Below are 20,878 nucleotides of genomic sequence, written 5' to 3'. Positions count from 1 at the left end.
TGCTAGTGAAGGTCCAGCTTCACTCTATTTCCTCATTAGGCAAGGATGTTATGAATGTTACTGACATTCTCATGGCCCAAGATTGCCTTCGTGTGGTATAAAGCCAACTGCGAGTGGTAAGTGTCTCTTTCAGTTCTAAAGGGATAGAATTGTGTACTTAATTGTTTTTTTTTATTTGGGATAAATGCTCCCACAATATCCTTAGTCCTGTGTAGCCTATGCAGCAATGTGTTTCAAGTATTTTAAACATTTATAACATGTATATAGAGTGCCACAGGAGTTCTGAGTTAGACCTATTTTTAGGGGTGGGTATGGTTGCTGCCTTTTTACAGGAAGATGTTTGTTCCCAGGGATTACTTGCCCTGTGGAGAAAAACTGAGTCTCTTAATGGTCTGGTATTGCTTTTTCATTCTGATGCCACTTAATAAGCTCTTTGTTTTTGTAAGGAGAACTGTCCCTGTTATTTCACTATATCAACCTTGGCTTCGAGGTGTAGTACTTAATTTGAAATCCAACTTTCTTTAACATTCATCATTCACTAGAGGGCACCAACTGATCAACAAAAACAATAGCTTCTCCCCAGGCAAAAGGTTTCCCCCTAGAAGAGAATACAGGTCATAGCCAGGGCTAGAAGAGTGTTCTATAAAAGGTTGCAATCTGGTGAGGCCCATTACCTAAACTGATGTGGAAAGAGTGACATTGACAGATACCACGGGAAGATATCTAGTTAAAGAAATGCCATCCTTTGAACTCAAGAGATCTGAAACAATATTGAGCTCTTCATCCAATTAAGAACAGCACTTAATTTTAGCATTTTTGTTGGCAGGGTTAAAGGATTGCATATTCCTGTCTAATTTTCCTATCTAAGTAGAGTCTCCTAAACCATACAAGAAAAGATTAATTTTCTTAAACAAACAGCAGCAAGAAACCTGAAAGGGAAATAATGTAAAAAACAACCAACCAGAATGCTGTTGCCAGGCTGAAGAATGTAACAACTGATAGCCCTTGTTTAATCTGTCCTCACAATACAATTTGGATCTTTTTTTTTTTTATTTGAGGGTAAAATAATTTAAACACTTGCTACCCACATGTTGACCTTTATTTTAACCTGTAGCTCTGAAAGAATTCCAGACACTTATCTCCTAGAAATATTGGGTAGCATCACATTTTTGCTATTGTTTGTTACAGTAGTGCCTAAAGACACTGTATTATTAGAGTCAGGGCCCCAATTGTGTTAGCCAGGGCCGGCTCCAGGCACCAGCTTACCAAGCAGGTACTTGGGGCGGCCACTTCGGAGGGGGGCGGCACGTCCAGCTGTTCGGCGGCAATTCGGCGGACGGTCCCTCACTCCTGCTGGGAGCAAAGGACCTCCTGGCGAATTGCCGCTGCAGATCGCGATCGCTGCTTTTTTTTTTTGTTTGGCTGCTTGGGGCGGCCAAAACCCTGGAGCCGGCCCTGGTGTTAGCTACTGTATAGACATGGAACCCAGGCCCAAGGGTTTACAGTCTCTTCCTGTATTATATTACTTAAGGTGTTCGTTCTAACAGTATTACCGGGACATACAACCAGATGGGGGGGGGGGGGGGGGGAAGAAAAAGACCAGTTAAAAAAGGCTTGAAAAAACAAGTAGCTAAAAATTTTATTAAAAAGATTTGGAAAGGATAAAAGAAAAGAGCAATTTTTCATGTGTTTAAAAAACTGTTCAGGTGCTTCTGTTGCACTCATCAAATTAAAATAGTGTAACACATTTGTAGACATTTAGGATTGTCACTGTGCTACATCGCATGGCCATTTGGGACTTCACGGTGATGAACGCAACACCTCCTACTGTAAAAAAAGACCCTCACCAACAGAACTAAAGGAGAATATTAACTGTGTCATATTTTGCCAACAACTATGTAGTTTTTCTATTCATTAGAGGAGTTGTACACATACATACTAGCTAGTCCATCACTATTATTTGTACTGCTGTAGTGCCTAGAGGTCCAAACCTAGCGTGCTAGAACCATACACACACAAAAATATGGTCACTGCCCCCAAAGAATTTATGCTCTAAGTATAAGAAGAGAAGCAACAGTTAGATACAACAAACATGAGGGGAGAACACTTATTCTCCTCATTAGACAGAGGCTACCCTTGAATGTGTAGGGTTCAGAGGAGTTCAAATCTTAGTGCTCACACAGTGTAACAAATCTGTGGCCACTTAGGGCTTCATGATTGTTGCTATCCTATATACCATGGCCATTCCTAACTTTACAGCAGCAACAGGGACAGAAACCCTTGCTACGTAAGCACAAGCCCCTACTAATTGAACTAAGGGAGACTGTCCTTTAACCCTTAGCATTACAGGGCCTGTAACAGAGTCAGGGCCGGCTCCAGGCACCAGGCAACCAAGCTGGTGCTTGGGGCGGCACCTGGAGGGGGGCGGCGCGGCGCTCGGGCCGCCGGGGAGAGCGGGGCCACAGCCGGGCTCGCCACCCTCCCCCCGGCGCTCTGGCCGCCCTCCCCCCCCCGCGCCCTCCCCCTGGCGGAGGGAGGGGGGGGGCTCGCCGAGCCCCCGCCGGGGCTCGCCGCCCTCCTCCCAGGGCTCCGGCCGCCCTCCCCTCCGGCGCCCTCCCAAAAAAGCCAGAGCCGGCCCTGAACAGAGTGGAGCTGTTTGGATTCTATTAAGGGGTCAGAAGTGGATTATACCTATATAATAATAGCTAGCTTAGTTATAAAACCTCAAATTTTACTTAATCCTTGGGAATCCAAATGCCTCTGAGCTGTTTGAATTAATTTGAATCAGAACTGTATTTGAAAAATGCCATACTATGTAGAGTAAAAAAAAAACCTACACTTACAAAATATGCCAGTTTGCATGCAGTGCTCCAGATACATGGACCTTCACATCTCAGCTCATTCAGAGGTGGTGAACCAGATTAAGAACCTTTCTGTCACTGCTGAACAAACAAACCTTTTCTGTGGGAAGCCATGTGTTTATTTGATTAGAAGGTGTGGGGTTTTCCCCCCAGTTATACCATTTGAGTAAACAGCATCCTTATTTGTGCTATGACAGCCTTGGAACACAAATATGAACAGAACACCTGCTATCATGTCTGAGGTTTGGTTGTTACAATGCCCTCTCAAATAATGCTCCCCACCCCACAATTGTTTTCCATCACATGTGGCTTATTCAGAATATGGCAGCATTTTAGTATGACAATAATTTTTATTAATATTTGTTATGGTGGTTCCTTGAAGACCAGGTCTGGATTGTGGCCATATTGGACTATGTGCTGTCAGGGCCGTCCTTAGGATTTATGGTGCCCTAGGCGGGATTATTAAACTGGTGCCCCTGTACCTGACTTGCTCTTAACAACACAAACATAAGCTTACAGTATTGGAAAACTTGCCACATGCACGTTATTAAACCCAGTTTAACTTAATTAAGCACACTATAATGCTGATGGACTAGCACTAAAGAAGTAGCGCTATAGAAAAAATTCTGATTTGACAGAATGATGCAAATAATATAATTTTTTAAATTTGTCAACATTTTATTGGAAATTTATATGAAGAGGTATTGAAACAAGGATTTGTTTTTAATTAAAAGCAATCTTTCTGGCTTTTTTGGCTGCAAAATCAGTAATAATGTCATTGTATGACAAAGAGAAAGTGATGTCTTGTTCGATTGCAGGAATAGCAAGACCAGTCAAGCATTCCTGACTCATTGTAGAACGGAGATAGTTTTTAATGAGCTTTAGTTTTGAGAAACTCCGTTCTCCTGATGCTACTGTTACAGGAATTGTCAGTAGAATACGAGTGGCAATGTACACATTAGGATATATGTCAACAAGTTTGCTGGTATGAATAAACTGTACAATGTCCATCGCCGATTTTGCATGTGGCAACATTGGTGACAGTGTACTCAATTCTTCGTACAGTTCAAGTCCATTTAAATCAAAACTATCACCGTGCTTCAGGAGGCTCTCTAGGTTCTTGCGCTGTGACCTTGAGCTAGTGTGAAGACACCTCACAAGGCGCTCCGCCCTGACTGAGACACAATAGAGTTGGAAACCCATGTCATTTTTACAAAGCCACTTTTTAGTTTTAAATGTATAGTGGGCATCAGTCTTAATGTTAGTTACAACTCTATATCAACCTTCTACTGTAAATAGATCAATGGCATTATCCAGTTTAATAAGCTGGGTTTCCGAGCAGTGGGGAAATATAACCCCTAGTTTTACTCCTAGGTAAAGCACAAAGTGACCAAAATGAAGTCAGCACAGAATCATCTCATCTAGATTAAGGTAGCACAGAAATGTTACAGAAGTCCTATTGTGCCTCATTTTTGTTTGGAAAGACATTAGCAATAGCAGCACATTTTGGGCGCTGCCAGAAATACATGATAAATCACTGCCTCTAAAGTTCCATCAAAAACTGACATTTTCACAGCTCTAGCATGATCTGCTACACAGATTCTTCACAAGGAAGTGTCCCTGGCCTTTTTAACTCATATTAACCATGTATTTACTTTATGAAAGTTGGACAAAACATTGTGAAAACGTAAGACATTGGCTGCCCAACCTCTGGGCTGGCAAAAGCTATACTGACTCACTGGGAAAAAAAGCAAGAGAATCTTAGTACAACATATGGTCACTCTATACCAGGGGTCGGCAACCTTTCAGAAGTGGTGTGCCAAGTTCACTGTAATTTAAGGTTTCCCATGCCAGTAATACATTTTAACATTTGTAGAAGGTCTCTCTCTATGTCTATATTATATAAATAAACTATTGTTGTATTTAAAGTAAATAAGGTTTTTAAAATATTTAAGAAGCTTCATTTAAAATCAAATTAAAATGCAGATCTTATCAATTTAGTAAAAAGAACAGGAGTACTTGTGGCACCTTAGAGACTAACAAATTTATTAGAGCATAAGCTTTTGTGGGCTAGAAGTGGGCTATAGCCCACGAAAGCTTATGCTCTAATAAATTTGTTAGTCTCTAAGGTGCCACAAGTACTCCTGTTCTTTTTGCGGATACAGACTAACACGGCTGCTACTCTGAAACCTATCAATTTAGTGTGATCCTTGCCTGGGATCCTTGTCTGGGGTTCCAGCCACCAGCCCCGCTCAGCCCACTGCCGGTCTGGGATTCCATTCACTCAGCCGGCAGCAGGCTGAGTGGGCCGGTGGCGGGCTGTGCGGGACCGGCGGGGGGGCTGAGTGGCTCAGTCCGTTGCCAGTCTGGGGTGCCGGCAGCACTCAGCCTGCTGCTGCTCTGGGGTTCCGGCTGCTGGCCCCTTGCCAGTCGGGGTCCCAGCCGCTGGCCCCGCTCAGCCCCCCACCGGCCCCGCTCAGTCCGCTGCCGGCTGAGTGAATGGAACCCCAGGCCGGCAGTGGGTTGAGTGGCTCAGACGGGGTCTCAGCCGCCAGCCTGCTCAGCCCGTTGCCAGCCTGGGGTTCCTTGGGGGTCCCCAGGCCAGCAGCAGGCTCTGAGTGGGGCCGGCGGCTGGGACCCCGGCTGGCAATGGGGCAGCAGCCGGAACCCCAGAGCGGCGGTGGGCTGAGCCGCTCAGCCCGCTGCGGCGTGCCATCAAAAATCAGCTCGTGTGCCACCTTTGGCACGTGTGCCGTAGGTTGCCGACCCCTGCTCTATACACTAGTAAGGAGATGAGCATATTACAGTTGTTGGAGGGCTCTATTTAGCAGTAACAGGGCTATAGGAAAGTCAGTCAACATTTTTTGTTTCTCTGATGAAAACTGGCCCACTCCCTGCCCCAAACCAAACTTGTCACAAATAATTGTCAACAACTTAATTTTCTGTTTTTGGCTAAGATATTGATTTTTTTTTTTTAATATTGAAATTGAATTCAGGGATTGTTAGCAAGCATTTTTGGCAAACAAAGTTTTTAAATGACAATCTAAATGGCAACACAGTACTGCTTTCATGCTTGGCTCACCCCCCAGCCTGCTGGTCCAACAGCTGCAGTAGAGGAGGAGATAGGTGGAAAACTGCAGGACCCCAAAATCCACCTCTTGGGGTGCAGAGTGGCAACAGCAGCAGCAAACCCTCAGGTCCGATCACACACCAATGGGCACCACCGCCAGCCCCACGGACCATGGTGAAGTTAGCACAGCATCTGATCTCAGGGACGGGGCACCCACGGAGCCACCGCAGCTCATCCTGCCCTGCGCAGCTCCCCCCGGATGAGATGGATCGCTGCCAGCCCGGGGGAGAGACGCGCTCCCCAGCTAGGGTGACCAGATCCAGATGTCCTGATTTTATAGGGCCAGTCCCGATATTTGGGGCTTTGTCTTATATAGGCACCAATTACCCACCTAGGGTGACCAGACAGCAAGTGTGAAAAATCAGGACAGGGGGTCGGGGGCGGGGGGGGGATAATAGGAGCCTATATAAGAAAAAGACCCAAAAATTGGGACTGTCCCTATAAAAGTGGGACATCTGCTCACCCTATCCCAACCCCCTGTCCTGATTTTTCACACATGCTATCTGGTCACCCTATCCCCAGCCCAGCCATGTGTGACCATTCCAATCCTGGCTGGCTGCGGAGGAAGTGAGTTACTTTCACTTTCGTTCCTCAGCAGGCAGCCAGCTAGCCTTCCCCCTCCCCCCCAACACCTCACCCAACCCAGCCCTGCCGGAGGGGAGGAGAGAGAGAGAGAAGGGTGCTCCTTGGGGGGGGGGAGAAAAGGGGAGTGCTCCGTGGGGTGGAGGGGGGAGAAGAATGGACGTTATGGGGGACAACAAAGGATACTGGTGCCAGAGCTGCCGAGCCTGCCTCACCTCACGCCGGGGAAAGAGTCACACTCACAGGTGAGTTCCTTCCCCCACCCCTCCCTTTCCCTTCCCAGAGACCCCAGCATCCAATCCCCTCCCTCAGACTGTGCTGCATTCAGCTCTCTCTAGGACCCAGCAGCCCTGCTGTTAAGTGCTCCACTGCTTCCCATCTGTCCGGGCTCCGGGCAGAGCGGTGCCCCCAGGTAGCGTGGTGCCCTAGGCGGCTGCCTGTTCTGCCTATGGCTAAGGACGGCCCTGTGTGCTGTACAAACACAGAGGAAGACGCATTCCCTGCCCTAAAAAGACACAGATCTCCCAACCAAAGTGATCTGGATGCTAATAGTCACAAGTCTTACTAATTACATTGTTGTTGTTGTTTGCTTTGTTGTTCTATTAAAGCCAAATACACTAAATCTCCTTGCCCTGCCTTCCCTCCCCTATTCAGCCCTTATCTTTCTTCCACACACCAGTTCCAATTTTCCTTACTGGACCCTCCCAACATTCAACCCCGAGGTTTTTACTCACGAAAGCTTATGCCCAAATAAATCTGTTAGTCTTTAAGGTGCCACCAGACTCCTTGTTGTTTTTGTAGATACAGACTAACACGGCTACCCCTTGATTCTTCCCCTCCCTCCATAGATACTCATGAAACTGATAAATATGTGACTGGGCTCTTGTAGAAGTGGGGCAGGAGCGATTTAAATGAGGAAAGTGTTGAGGACCAGAACAGAAAGGGCATCCCATGATGATGATGATAAAGAGGGCAGCGTGCAGGTCAGGCAGTCAGACTATCAAATTCATCAGTCAAATAGATCCCCAGTTTACCAGATGGGTATCACCCCAGATCTGTGGTATAGCCCTATGTGTAACTTTTAAAACAAATGTTTGTAGCCCTTTCCTAGTGGTTAGGGCACTCGCCTAGGCTTGGAAGATCTGCATTTGAATTGCTGCTCTCACAGATTTCCTGTGTGACTTTATCCCCATCTGTAAAATAGGGATAAATAGCTCTTCCCTACTTCACAGAGGTGTTGTGATGATAAATACTAGAGAGTCTGAGGCGCTCTGATACCACGACAAGGGGAGTTGGAGAAGTACCATGGATAGGATTGCCACCCTTAGCAGACTGACGTGCAGGTTAAACTTGTTTGTATTGACATGGATGGAACCGCCATCATGACCTGGGGCAGGGCCGGCTCTTTTGCCTATGGCGGCAAAAAAGCCACCCGCCGCCCCCCCCCCCCCCTCCAGCGTGGCAGGGGAGGGCGCCGAGCCCGGCCGCGGGCCCGCAATCCCCAACCGGCCGGAGCGCCAGGGGGAGGGCGGCGAGCCTGCCGCGGCTCTCCGCTCTCCCCCCGGCGGCCAGAGTGCCGGGAGCAGGGCGGAGAGCCCCCGGCGGCCAGAGCGCCGGGAGGAGGGGGGAGAGCCTGGCCGGGGCTCTCCGCTCTCCCCTCGGCGGCCAGAGCGCCGGGAGCAGGGCGGAGAGCCCCCGGCGGCCAGAGCGCCGGGAGGAAGGGGGAGAGCCCGGCTGGGGCTCTCCGCTCTCTCCTCAGTGGCGAGTCCGGCCGGGGCTCTCCGCTCTCCCCGGCGGCCAGAGTGCCGGGAGGAGGGCGGCGAGCCCGGCCGGGGCTCTCCGCTCTCCCCGACCGGCCAGAGCGCCCCGCCCCGCCGCCCCCCCTCCAGGCGCCGCCCCAAGCACATGCTTGGTGGGCTGGTGCCTGGAGCCAGCCCTGACCTGGGGAAATTTTGCATGTTTCCAGAGGGCCTGGCTTCCAGACTCCCACAGGCAGGTTTCCACACTGCGGTGGCAGCCTGAACGCAGGAGTGTCTCAGGGCCTGACTGAAACACGCCCTGCCCGTCAAACTGCTCCCCACAGAGGTGACTCCTGTCCCAGAATGGGATCGTCCCCCTTCGCCCCAGGGAGCTGCTGTGACAGCGGGAGGCGCCCCCTTCTCCTGGGGAGGGCGGGACTGGGGGCAGCAGAGACGGAGGGAGGCGCCCCGCCTGGGGAGGGGTTAGCAGGTCTCTGCATCTCCCCTCCCCTGAGCCGAGCACGTCCCTGCCCGTGACAAAGATGGCAGCCGAGCCTTCCCTCCCCGCCCCCAGCCAGGCGGCTGACCCGGAAGCGGAGGCGGCGCTGGCGCTCTCCGTGCGCAGGGAGGACGGCGGCGGCGGCGGGCCCAGCCCAGCCGAGCGGGGCGGGCTCTGTGTCTCTGTCCGCCGCACGCGGAGGCCGGACCCCGGTGGCTGGGGCGGGACTTGGAGCCCACAGGAGGCGGGCGCTGCCGAGCCCCACTGCCGGAGCAGCGGCCTCAGGCGCAGCCGGGGAGCGGAGCCTGTGCCACGGGGACCCGAGCGCCGGGCGGCAGGGAGCGAGGAGGCCGAGAGAGGGGAGCGGCAGGGAGCAGCCCCGCGCCATCTCCTTGGTGTGCACCAGCCGGTTCCTCTGCCCCGGTGACGGCTGCGCCCCGGGGCCTGCGCCGCCCCCTTGCCCAGTGTCTCCCACCCCCAGGGCCGCTGGCTTCCCGCGGAGACCCGCTGCTCCCTGCGGGGCGCTGTGGGAGCGGCGTCTGGGGCGTCGGGCCCTTCGGATCCCTCCTGGGTCAGGTGGCTTAAAAACGGTGCCATGCAAAGTGGGGAGTCGGCCTCGGCCGCAGCCATGAGGGTGTCCGAGAGCGAAGCGAAGCTGGAAATCCCGCTCCCGGCCCAGAACAGCGGCAGGAGCCCCGGCAGCCGAGGCGGCGGCAACACCAAGGGCTGGCAATACAGGTAGGGCCCGCTCTGATGGCCTGGGGACCATCCCCTAAGGAAAGGGGATGAAGGAAGGGGATCCCTTGTGTGAGCTATTTACGGGTATCCTGCTTTCCCGGGTGCATCTCCCTTTTGGTAAAAGCCTGCGTCCAGGCTCCGATTGCCCTGTGATGTAATACTGTGACCCCAGAGGGGACAAAACGTGGGGGGAACCAGCTTTCCTTTGGGGGGAGGATAGTCCCCAGGACCTCATAGGCCTTTCCTGTCTCAAAGGTCGGAGACACAGGGCTGAACAGGAGAAAAAGGGAGGCTGGAGAGAGGAGACAGAATGGGAAGTCAAAAGCAAAGATTCTCAAGTAAATCTGTGTAATATACTTATTCATTTATGTAGCATCTCATTTTAGGACAATATGTTTACTTTTACTCCATGTTGTTGTAACTTATTAGCATAATTAAAAGAATCAAGAAGCTGAAGTTATAGAGACTACTATGAGAGAGATGGAAATTAATCCCAAATCATTTCAGCTTCTTACATTTTTAATTATTTGAGTTGTTTCAGATCTTACCCTGACATTTACACAGATAAGGTAACTCTGTGGTTAGTGAACCTGTCTAATCAGTTCCTTGTTTCTACTAAGTGAATTAATTTTCTTGGATGAGAAGTCACCTTTGTGAAATCGGTTGTCTTGCACAGAGAAAACACTTAGCTTATTTGTGCTGTTGTGAAATTCTATACATCTGTTTCATGGCCACACTATGTCATTTGTGACATTTGTCTGTTGCAATTGGAAACCAAGGATACTGCTTGCTTGTAAAGCTTCTTTTGATTTACTCTATAAAATGGTTGTCAACAGTACTGTAATATCTATGAAGAGTGAGATAAAATCACACCTAGTCATTCCATTTGCATGGAATAACATGGCCATGGATTTAATTATATTGTGTCTGTATTTTATTTAGGCTTGTATTAATATTGATGCTTAGTTCAAAGCTTGTTAGAGATATTAACTATATTAGCTATAGTATTCTAGATTAGTTTTTTTTTAAATCAACTATTCCGTGTTTATGATGTTCACTCTTTTTTACATTTCTGTCAGCTTGGACAATGAAAATAGTTTCCAGTCAGTTACGTTTTCAAGTTCTTGTGCATTAGCACAAAGCTGCAATTTGAGTTGCAAATGCTATAAGGGTGTGTTTGTTGGTTTTAAAAAAAAAATCAAAACATAGCAACATTTTTATTTGTCTTAACTTTTGAAAAAGGTTGTTTTCTCCTCACCTCCTCCCAAAACTTAAACTGTAGGTCAAATTTGACCAGGCAGTGTCTTTCAGAGTTTTACTAAAACCTTTATAATTTATATTGAAACAGCATACTTTTCACTGACTGATGATAGGTGGAAACTCCTCCTCCTTCCCCCTACAAAATGCAGAGACTTTTCTCTCTCAAATGTTGAGACCTTTGATGTCATTAATATTCAGTTGAACAGCAAGTTACCAATGTGCCTGACAAATTAAACTGTAAAAGGTAAATTCAGTGGTTGTGGAGGCGGAATTTTTGTTTTTGTTTTTATTCTATAGACAATATCAAGTTGAAATCTGGACAATTAAAAACAAAACAACTAAATAAAAATAGATTTGGGTGCTACGTTTGCTGTGGAATCCCCCTGCTTTTTTTGTTTTTGTTTTGCATTCATATTCCCCTTTCTGCCATTTAATATCCTCCCTTCTCCCCTCCTTCCCCCCCCCATGTAGATTATGATAGGGACCATCTTTGTTACACATGTGTACAGTAAGTCCTTGACTGGTGTTCCTACACACTATTGTAATAAAAATTCTAAATAACAATAATGCTGTTTGTAAGACTTTCACAAACTGAGAAAGTGACCATTTAAATGGACATTACATTTAAAGTATTAAAAGCATTATATTTAAATATTAGTCAAAATAGGTTAGATCTTGTATCCATCTTTTTTATACAGAACAGTATTTGATGTAATGGGTTATATATTGTAAACTAACTGTACTGACCTTGACATGGGGATTGCTTCTATCGTTGAGCAGATGTGCAGGCATTAAGGACGTGGAATAACTTGTGGCTGAAAGGTAAAGAAATATAAATTCTGCATTTTAAAATGCACACTGACTGTGCAGTCTTTAGAGGAATATTGCAGGAAGTGAATTCTAAAGGCAGTGGATGCAGAAAACAAAAGCCTTGCTCCCAGATGACTTGGAGTAACATTTTGAGGAGATTAAAAAGTTCAACATTCTTGCATTTCAAGCTATGAGTAGGAAGAAAACCGTGTAAGGCAGTGAAAGACCATGAAATACATTAAAAACCAACTTTAATCAGATCTAAAATTAACAGCTAAGGCATATATTTTGAAATTGAGGTGATTTGCCCCTTGGGTTTGACTTTGATAAGAATCCTTTCTAGTGAAGTTTGGATGAGTTTGAGTTAATCTGAAAGATGAGAGAGATTCTTGGTGGGTGGGGGTGGGGTGGTATCTATCTAATATCTGTAGGCTTTTATAACATGCCCATTACCAGAATATCTGAGCCCCTAAAATGCCAATTTTTAAGCCTACTGATCTGCCTTTTAAGGCTGTAAATTAAACTAGGGAAAGCAAGTAAACTCGGTTATTACAGCACATATAGTATTTGGGAGCACTGGTTGGTTATTCTCTAACCCAGGGGTAGACAATTCGGCACACGAGCTGATTTTCAGTGGCACTCTCACTGCACGGGTCCTGGCCACTGGTCTGGGGGGGCTCTGCATTTTAATTTAATTTTAAATGAAGCTGCTTCTTAAACATTTTAAAAACCATATTTACTTTACATACAACAATAGTTTAGTTATATATTATAGACTTCTAGAAAGAGACCTTCTAAAAACGTTAAAATGTATGACTGGCACGCAAAACCTTAAGTTAGAGTGAATAAATGAAGACTCGGCACACCACTTCTGAAAGGTTGCCGACCCCTGCTCTAACCTCTGCAGTAGGTTGACCCTTAATTCCCAACTCTGATTTTCTTTGTTTTTGTTATATACTTATGTCAACATTATAACTAAGTTTTAGCTGTGCAGTGCATCAGAATTGCATAGTTAGTAGTAACTGATTTGATTAAGATTCGATTTTTGAGACTAAGCCAGAGCTTCCATTAAAGTCAAGGTCCCTAGTACTGTGATGAGTAAGGAAGTTTAGATGCATCAGTTTTAGTGGCCAATTTTCTTACGCCACTTCTTTGTAACTTCCACTCTATCTCTTGTCCCTACCTGTTCTCTCTCGTCATCATCTCTGCTCTGTTCTATTTAAAAGTAAAACTTATTAGACTCCTTATCTGTGGAATTTTTTTTGGTGGTGATTTCAGATTATTATTCTAAACTTCTTTTGCTTTGCTGCAGCCAGCCCACAGAGCCTTTCAGAGAGAGAGGCAAAATGACAGATACCTGATAAGTCTGTCTTACAGCTGGCATGCTTGCTTCTCCTCTGTCCCCTTCTTACTTTTCTTCTTCCCCCTCCCTTAGTTTCTCTGTTACCGATGCCCTTAAAAAACTCATAGTTGGGTGCTAGAATTGTGACATCAAGAAGTAAGTCACCAATTGACATCACCCTCTCTCTCCTTCCACCTCTACATTTCCTGTGTTTTCATACTGTTTTCCTATTGGTTAAGTGCCTTAGCTCTAAATTTTCAAATGATTAGAAATTTGGATGCTTCAACTTTTAGGTGTTCAGTTTAACACATTTTAAAGATGCCTGGCTTTCAGAAAGCGCCGAGCCCCCAACCCTTTGAAAATGTGGACCCTTTAAGGTGACTCAAGTTGGGTACCAAAAATTTGAGGCATCCAAATAGTCATTTGAAAACTTGGGCCTTAATTCTTAATGTGTGTGGCTTTTTAAAATCTTTTATTATTAAAGTTAAAATTAGTATGTGCTCTGTCCTGTTTAAAGCTCATCTTTCTCCTTCCCTTTCCATTTTTTGCTTTCCTTTTCCTGTATAGTGCCTGCTCTTCAGTTCCCCCATAGTCTCTTCCCATTTGCAACTCTGTGCCTTTTTTTCATGTCACCCCTATGCGTGCTACGGACTCGCTCTTCCTATGTATTCAGTGACGACCTCCTCCTCCTTGAAATCTCTGAGAAATTGCTTCTTTCATGACTGGTCTTCTCTATGGCACAATATACTCATGCCCTGGATCATGCAAAAGTTAATAAATCTTTTATTTAAAAAACCCCAGTAAAACAAATTCAAAGTTAAGGCAAATTAATTTACCCACTTACAAAGTAATACACACAAGCAGTCTGTAAAGCACAGTGTGCACCTGTGATTAGTAGATAATAAATAATTACATGCCAGCATGGATTTACAGCATCACTGTTCAAACATTGTTTGTTGGGAGCTGCGTTGGCAAGCCTCGGTCATGGGGATCTGCACTGGCATGCAGTCAGTCATTGTGATTTGTCAGCGGGGATGGCTTGATCCTCTTTATCTTAATTTTGGACTTCTCTACTGAGAGATTGACAGCCCTATAACATGGTGCAATCGCAGTTAACTCACACGATTAACTCAAAAAAATTAATCTTGGTTAAAAAAATTAATCACGATTAATCGCACTGTTAAACAATAGAATACCAATTGAAATTTATTACATAGTTTGGGATGTTTTTCTACATTTTCAAATATAATCGATTTCAACTATAATGCAGAATACAAAGTGTATGGTGCTCACTTGGTATTATTTTTGATTATCATTTTTACAGTGCAAATATTTGTAAACAAAAGAAACAGTATTTTTCAATTCACCTCATACAAGTACCCTAGTGCAATCTCTTTCTCATGAATGCGCAACTTACAAATGTAGTTTTTTTTGGTTACATAACTGTTTTGTTTTTGAGTGCAATGTAAAACTTTACGGTTTACAAGTCCACTCAGTTCTACTTCTTGTTCAGCCAATCGCTAAGACAAACAAGTTTGTTTACATTTATGGGAGATAATGCTGCCCACTTCTTAATGACAATGCACCTGAAAGTGAGAACAGGCGTTTGCATGGCACTGTTGTAGCTGGTGTTGCAAACTATTTACGTGCCAGATGCGCTAAAGATTCATATGCCTCTTCGTGCTTTGGCCATCGTTCTAGAGGGCATGCTTCCATGCTGATGACGCTCGTTAAAAAAATAATGCGTTAATTAAATTTGTGACTGAACTCCTTGGGGGAGAATTGTATGTCTCCTGCTCTGTTTTACCCACATTCTGACATGTATTTCATGTTATAGCTGTCTTGGATGATAACCCAACATGTTGTTCCGTTTTAAGAACACTTTCACTGCAAATTTGACAAAATGCAAAGAAGATACCAATGTGAAATTTCTAAAGATAGCTACAGCACTTGATCCAAGATTTAAGAATCTGAAGTGCGTTCCAAAATCTGAGAGGAATGAGGTGTGGAGCATGCTTTCAGAAGTCTTAAAAGAGCAACACTCTGATGTGTAAATTACAGAACCCAAACCATCAAAAAAGAAAATCAACTTTCTGCAGGTGGCATCTGACTCCGATGATGAAATGAACATGCGTTGGTCCGCACTGCTTTGGATCGTTATCGAGCAGAACCTGTCATCAGCATGGACACATCCTCTGGAATGGTGGTTGAAGCATCAAGAGTCATATGAATCTTCAGCGCATCTGGCATGTAAATATCTTACGACGTCGGCTACAACAGTGCCATGCAAACGCCTGTTCTCACTTTCAGGTAATATTGTAAACAAGAAGCGGGCAGCATTATCTTCCGGCAATGTAAACAAACTTGTTTGTCTCAGCGATTGGCTGAACAAGAAGTAGGACTGATTGGACTTGTAGGCTCTAAGTTTTACATTGTTTTATTTTTGAATGCAGGTTTTTTTGTACATAATTCTACATTTGTAAGTTCAACTTTCATGATAGAGATTGGACTACAGTACTTGTATTAGGTGAATTGTTTTTTTACAGTGCAAATATTTGCAATCAAAAATAAAGTGAGCACTGTACACTTCGCATTCTGTGTTGTAATTGAAATCAATACATTTGAAAATGTAGAAAACATCCAAAATATTTAAATAAATGGTATTCTATTATTGTTTAATAGCGCAATTAATAGTGTTAACATTTAATCATTTTTAATTGCGCAATTAATCGCCTGGCAGCCCTAGTTATAATACATATTAACAAAGGAGTTAAGCACAACTTAGCACTCAATATAGACAAGGACTGTCAAGTTTAAAATTGTCAGCTGGTTGTGGTTAACCTTAGGGTCCATCCTGGGTTCACAATTATTAATATGATGAGGAGATGTGATTTTTTTTTTTTTTAAAACACAACCATTCTTGTTTACCTTGAGTGTTTAACATTGTGTTAACAAATGTTATAACAGAAAGCATTTCCCCAGTGTAGGCAAGTCCTTCATGTTTATGCATGAACTAAAGCACTAGATGGGTGGAACAAATTGGAACAAAGGGAAGGTCACACAGGATGTTGACGTATGAGCAGTGAACCTGGCTGGTGTTAAAGAAGTGGACAGGGTTATGAAAGAATGGCTAAAGGAGTTAGGACAGACACTCAGAGATACAACTCCTATGGTTGGCTGTCTGCTACAAAGCAAATAAATACCTGGGCCCAATTACACATGAAGTGGGCCAATGGGGAGGGAGTGCTGAATGTTCCTCTCCACTGGCTTGTCAGGGCTGATGAGTGTTTGCTGAAAGAGTGTTATCCAGGTCTTGCTGCCATTGAGCATCTTCATCATGTAGGACCCTGAAAGTGAAGGCGGTAGAACCCATGGGGGCAGGAATGTGCAAAAGCCTCTATTGACTATATCATAACAGAATATTTGTCTTAGTAGTACATCTAGATATTAAAACTAAATGGAATGTACAGGGGAAATGTCTTTAACATGTCGTTCTGAGAGATCAAATCATTTGTGCTGTTGATGGCTTCCTGTGGAATAAATTCCCATGAGAACCAAGGACCATCACAAATCTTGTTATCTTTCACTACAAGTACAGGCTCTAATGTAAACACATAACTACATGTATATTAAAAGAGTAAAAATCCTACCAAAACAAAACGTTCCACTACACACAACATATGAAATTCTCCCCTTGGGCAGAACAAACCGTGCATGGCAGATGTTTGTCATGTCACTTAATGTACTACAGGAAAGCACTTGAATATTACAGTTATGTGTACAGTATAAGAACATACAAAGAATAGAATAGTTCCCTGAAAAATAGGGAATGTATACAGGACTCTTACTTATCCTGAGCATTCTATCATGATACAGGTTCCTCTCATTTGCAAGTACTGACTCATTTGATTATAGGTGCAGCTGGGAGCATTGCCTGTCATTAAGGTTACCTAACACTTCCCATTATAAGACCCTGTTTTTAGTTGCTTGTAACTTTGCCAAACTTTAACCATTTAGCCTGAAATTTTCTGTGCTGGGTGGCTGCCTGAGGTAGATTTTTTTGGGGAGAAGTTCAGCCGTTTGAGAATGAGGCTAGGGAAAAATACATTGTTTTGCCCATGTTAAAAAAAATCTGGAAATCCTTTCTTTGAAAAAGCTCATGCTTTGGAGCAGAGCCTTGAAATTTGGCAGGTGGTGACCTTTATGTACTATCCCTGTGAAAATCTTCCCAAATTTGGCCAAGTTATATGCCTTTGTGAAATTGCAGTGGGCACATGCTCTGTAGCGACATCTTAGATTTTAGCAGCTAGATTCCCTGAACACTGCATCTACACTGGGCATGCTCCATCTCTGTTTTTGCCACAGAGCTCCTGTGTGATGCTAGTCATTGCTTAAACCAAACTTTTCACTTGTGGTCACTAATTGTGTTCCTTATTTTCTGGGTGCTTGACTTGAGATTCTGAGGCTTGAGTTTTCAGAAGTTCTGAGCACTTACAGCTGCAACTGAAGTCAATGGGAGCTGTGTTTTGAACATATAAAATGCTATTTAATGCTATGTACAGTGAAAAATCAGGTCTTGGACATCTCAAATTGGGCATCCAAAATTAGTGGATAACTTTGACCTTGATCTCTTGGTCCCTCAGTTCTCCATCTGTGAAATGGGGATAATACCTCTCATCTCACAAGGGTGTTGTGAAAATAAATTAATGTTTGTGAAGCACTTAGCTACTACAGTGATGCGCACTATAGAAAAGCCCATTGGGAAATTAATAATTCTGTCTTCAGAGCAAGGTTTGAATAATGAATTTAGTTGGGGATTGGTCCTGCTTTGAGCAGGGGATTGGACTAGATGAGCTCCTGAGATCCCTTCCATCCCTGATATTCTGTGATTAATGTACAGCAAATAAGGCATGGGGCCACACATTGAGCAAGGAAGAGAAAACACAATATTGAATAGCTGTTAAATGAGCACAGTCTATTCTGTGCTCTGAATGAGGTATGGCAAAAAATAATAATCATGTAATTAAACCCTATCATAAGGTATACACATGGAGGCCAAATTAAAATTGCAAAGGCAACCTTAATTCTGGCATTTCCTAGCTTTTGAGTGCTTGACTTTGCAACTTTAATGTTCTTTTAACTTTTAATTTTGTGGTGTGTATGTGTAGTATTTGAAACAGAGAGTCCTCTGAGTATCCAGACAAATTGCAGTTTGTTGTAAAATGAATTTGGCATTGTTAGGTACTTTTCAGCTGACACGCACAGAGAATAAAACCAATGAATCTGAGAGTCTTGATTTTGAACCATTTTCGAGATGTGGCAATTAACAGTTAATTATTTTTCTTCCAAGATTCTTCCAAAGGTGGTTTAGGGGGTGGTGAAAGGACTTAATAGCGGATGTCAATCGGTTGCATAATTGATAAGATATAGGCTATTCAGATTGCTTATGACTTGATGTTTGCTGCAAAGTCTATAACAGCCATGTAGAGTATCAATACGATTCGGGGATACTGTAGTTTTACAGTTACAAGAAAATCCTCTCATGTTTCTTGGTAGGCTGGGACCTACTACGTACTATTGTTTAGCAATTAGCACTAGGCAAAAAAAGCAGTTGTGAAAAGAGACATAGGAGCTGCAGAGCAAACCATTGTTCTGGGCCATCCTTGTGCTAACCTAGATATGCTTTATAGAGATTGGTTGTTTTGCCTATTTCTATGCATAATTATTGCTTAGGGTCCATTACTCTAAAAGTGAAATCCTTTTTATTTGGCTTCAAGAATAAGCCTGACATGTAAACCAAATAAAATGCATAGAAGCAAATTTTGTGTTGTAACGTAACTCTGAGTAGAGCAGCTTTGATTCACCTGCTGAACTTAATGAAATTAATGTCAGGAGACTAGCAAGTGAATGGTCTGCTGATATTTATCAGCAACTGCAATTACTAAATGAAGTGGTGCATTGCTTAATTTGTGGTACCAGACTCAAAAAGAAATTTGCTGCTGATATAAAAATTATAATCGAGCTATACCTATGCAGATAGTAACAATTTCTGTGCTCCACTGTGTAACATAACCATACCATTGAAATGTTGGTGTGTTGGGAAATTTGTTTGACACATCCATCTCCAAAATCTTGCAGTTCATTTTATCTAGATGTACACGCCAGACTGTATTAATGATAATTTTAATGGTGGACTTCAGAAGCAAGATAATCCAACCATAGGATTTTCAAAAATGGCTGGTGGTTTTGCGTGTCTCCATTTTTAGGTGCTCAATTTGAGATATTTTAAAGGGTCCTGTTTTTCAGAAAGTGTTGAGAATGTACCCTATGAAAATCAGACCTCTTTAAAATGTCTCAAATTGAGCATTAACTATTGAGGCTTCTGAAATCACCAGTACTTCTGATACGGTAAGCCAGTGTCACCCATAGATTTACTTTAAATTTCATTTTGAATTGATGTACATACTTGTGTATGTGGGAGGAGTCTTTGCTAAATTTAGACGTGTTACAGAGTAGTTTCAGTATTAATGTAAGCAGAAGTTAAATTGCTTGTTTAAACACCCACTTAAGTTGGTTTGCATGGTAGATATATTTTGAGTGCTAAAGAGCCTTCTAAATGGTAGTGCAGTTAAACAGGCCATTTTACAGCTGTCCAATGAGAGCAGTGTTTTGCTTTTTATTCATTAGGTGTAGGGTCTTTGCTAATTTCTGACCTGCACCAGAGTTAGCGTGGGTCACTTCAGCAGCTTCGCTAATATAATGGACAGTAGGCACTACTATGCATCCTTCTCCCCTCTGCCCTCCCTCTTGCAAGGCAGAATGGTATTTCAAAACACTTAGGGCTGATTTGAATTTCCTGCTGACAATAAGTTTTCAGGGGGAATAACTCTTTTCTCCCAGTGCGTACTGGTGCTTTCAGTGGGTACAGAAATATTCATATCTTATAACATATTAGGATTTGAGCCTTGCTACAAAAAGTGAACACTGTTATTGACCCAGAACCTAATGTAATAGCAAATCCTCTCTCTGTTTGAACTTTGAACAAAGAGGGATGATCTCATGTAGGTCATAGGTTATATCATGAAACATTTATGTATGGAAAGGGGTAAGCAGTGTGTTTCACTGAAATAAGCATATTGGAGCACTTCTAGAGGCTTACTTTATGTTCTCCTCAAATTATTGGTGTCTTTGTCTTACAGAATCATAGGAATGTAAGGGAGGGCCCTTGAGAGGTTATCACAGGGGTGGGCAAACTTTTTGGCATGAGGGCCATACCTGGGTATAGAAATTGTATGGCGGGCCATGAATGCTCACGAAATTGGGGTCGGGGTGCGGGAGGGGGTGAGGGCTCTGGCTGGGGGTGCGGGCTCTGGGGTGGGGCCAGAAATGAAGAGTTCAGTGTGCGGGAGGGCTGGGGCAGGGGTGTGGGGTGTGAGGGCTCCAGCTGGGTGTGCAGGCTCTGGGGTGGGGCTGGGGATGAGGGTTTTGGGGTGCAGGAGGGTGCTCCAGGCTGGGACCGAGGGGTTGGGAGGGCGGGAGGAGGATCAGGGCTGGGGCAGGGGGTTGGGGTGCGGGGTGCAGGCTCCGGGTGGCGCTTACCTCAAGTGACTCCTGGAAGCAGCGGCATGTCCCTGTTCTGGGTCCTATGCAGAGGTATGGCCAGGCGGCTCTGCTGAGTGCTGCCCTGTCCACAGACGCTGCCCCTGCAGCTCCCATTGGCCGCAATTCCCGGCCAATGGGAGCTGTGGGGGTGGCGCTTGGGGCAGGGGCAGCGTGTGGAGCCGAGTCCCCTGGCTGCCCCTATGCATAGGAGCCCAAGGGGGGACATGCCGCTGCTTCCGGGAACCGTGCAGAGTGGCCCCCAACCCTGCTCCCCAGCTGGAGCTCAAGGGCCGGATTAAAATGGCTGGTGGGCCA

At 44.7% G+C, this 20,878-nt stretch overlaps 1 protein-coding gene across 1 annotated transcript in view; it reads left to right on the top strand.

The window, feature by feature from the left end:
- Positions 1 to 9,406: 9,406 nt before the first annotated feature.
- The window catches only part of OSBPL11 (oxysterol binding protein like 11), a 61,076-nt gene continuing 49,604 nt past the window's right edge, over positions 9,407 to 20,878 (top strand). Inside the window, exon 1 of the mRNA XM_065413050.1 lies at positions 9,407 to 9,549. Within this exon, the coding sequence (XP_065269122.1) occupies positions 9,407 to 9,549 (143 nt within the window). The remainder of the gene's footprint in view (positions 9,550 to 20,878) is intronic.

This window comes from Emys orbicularis, chromosome 11, assembly GCF_028017835.1.
Source record: "Emys orbicularis isolate rEmyOrb1 chromosome 11, rEmyOrb1.hap1, whole genome shotgun sequence".
NCBI classification, from domain to species: Eukaryota; Metazoa; Chordata; order Testudines; family Emydidae; genus Emys; species Emys orbicularis.
This window is presented reverse-complemented; position numbering and strand designations above follow the sequence as displayed.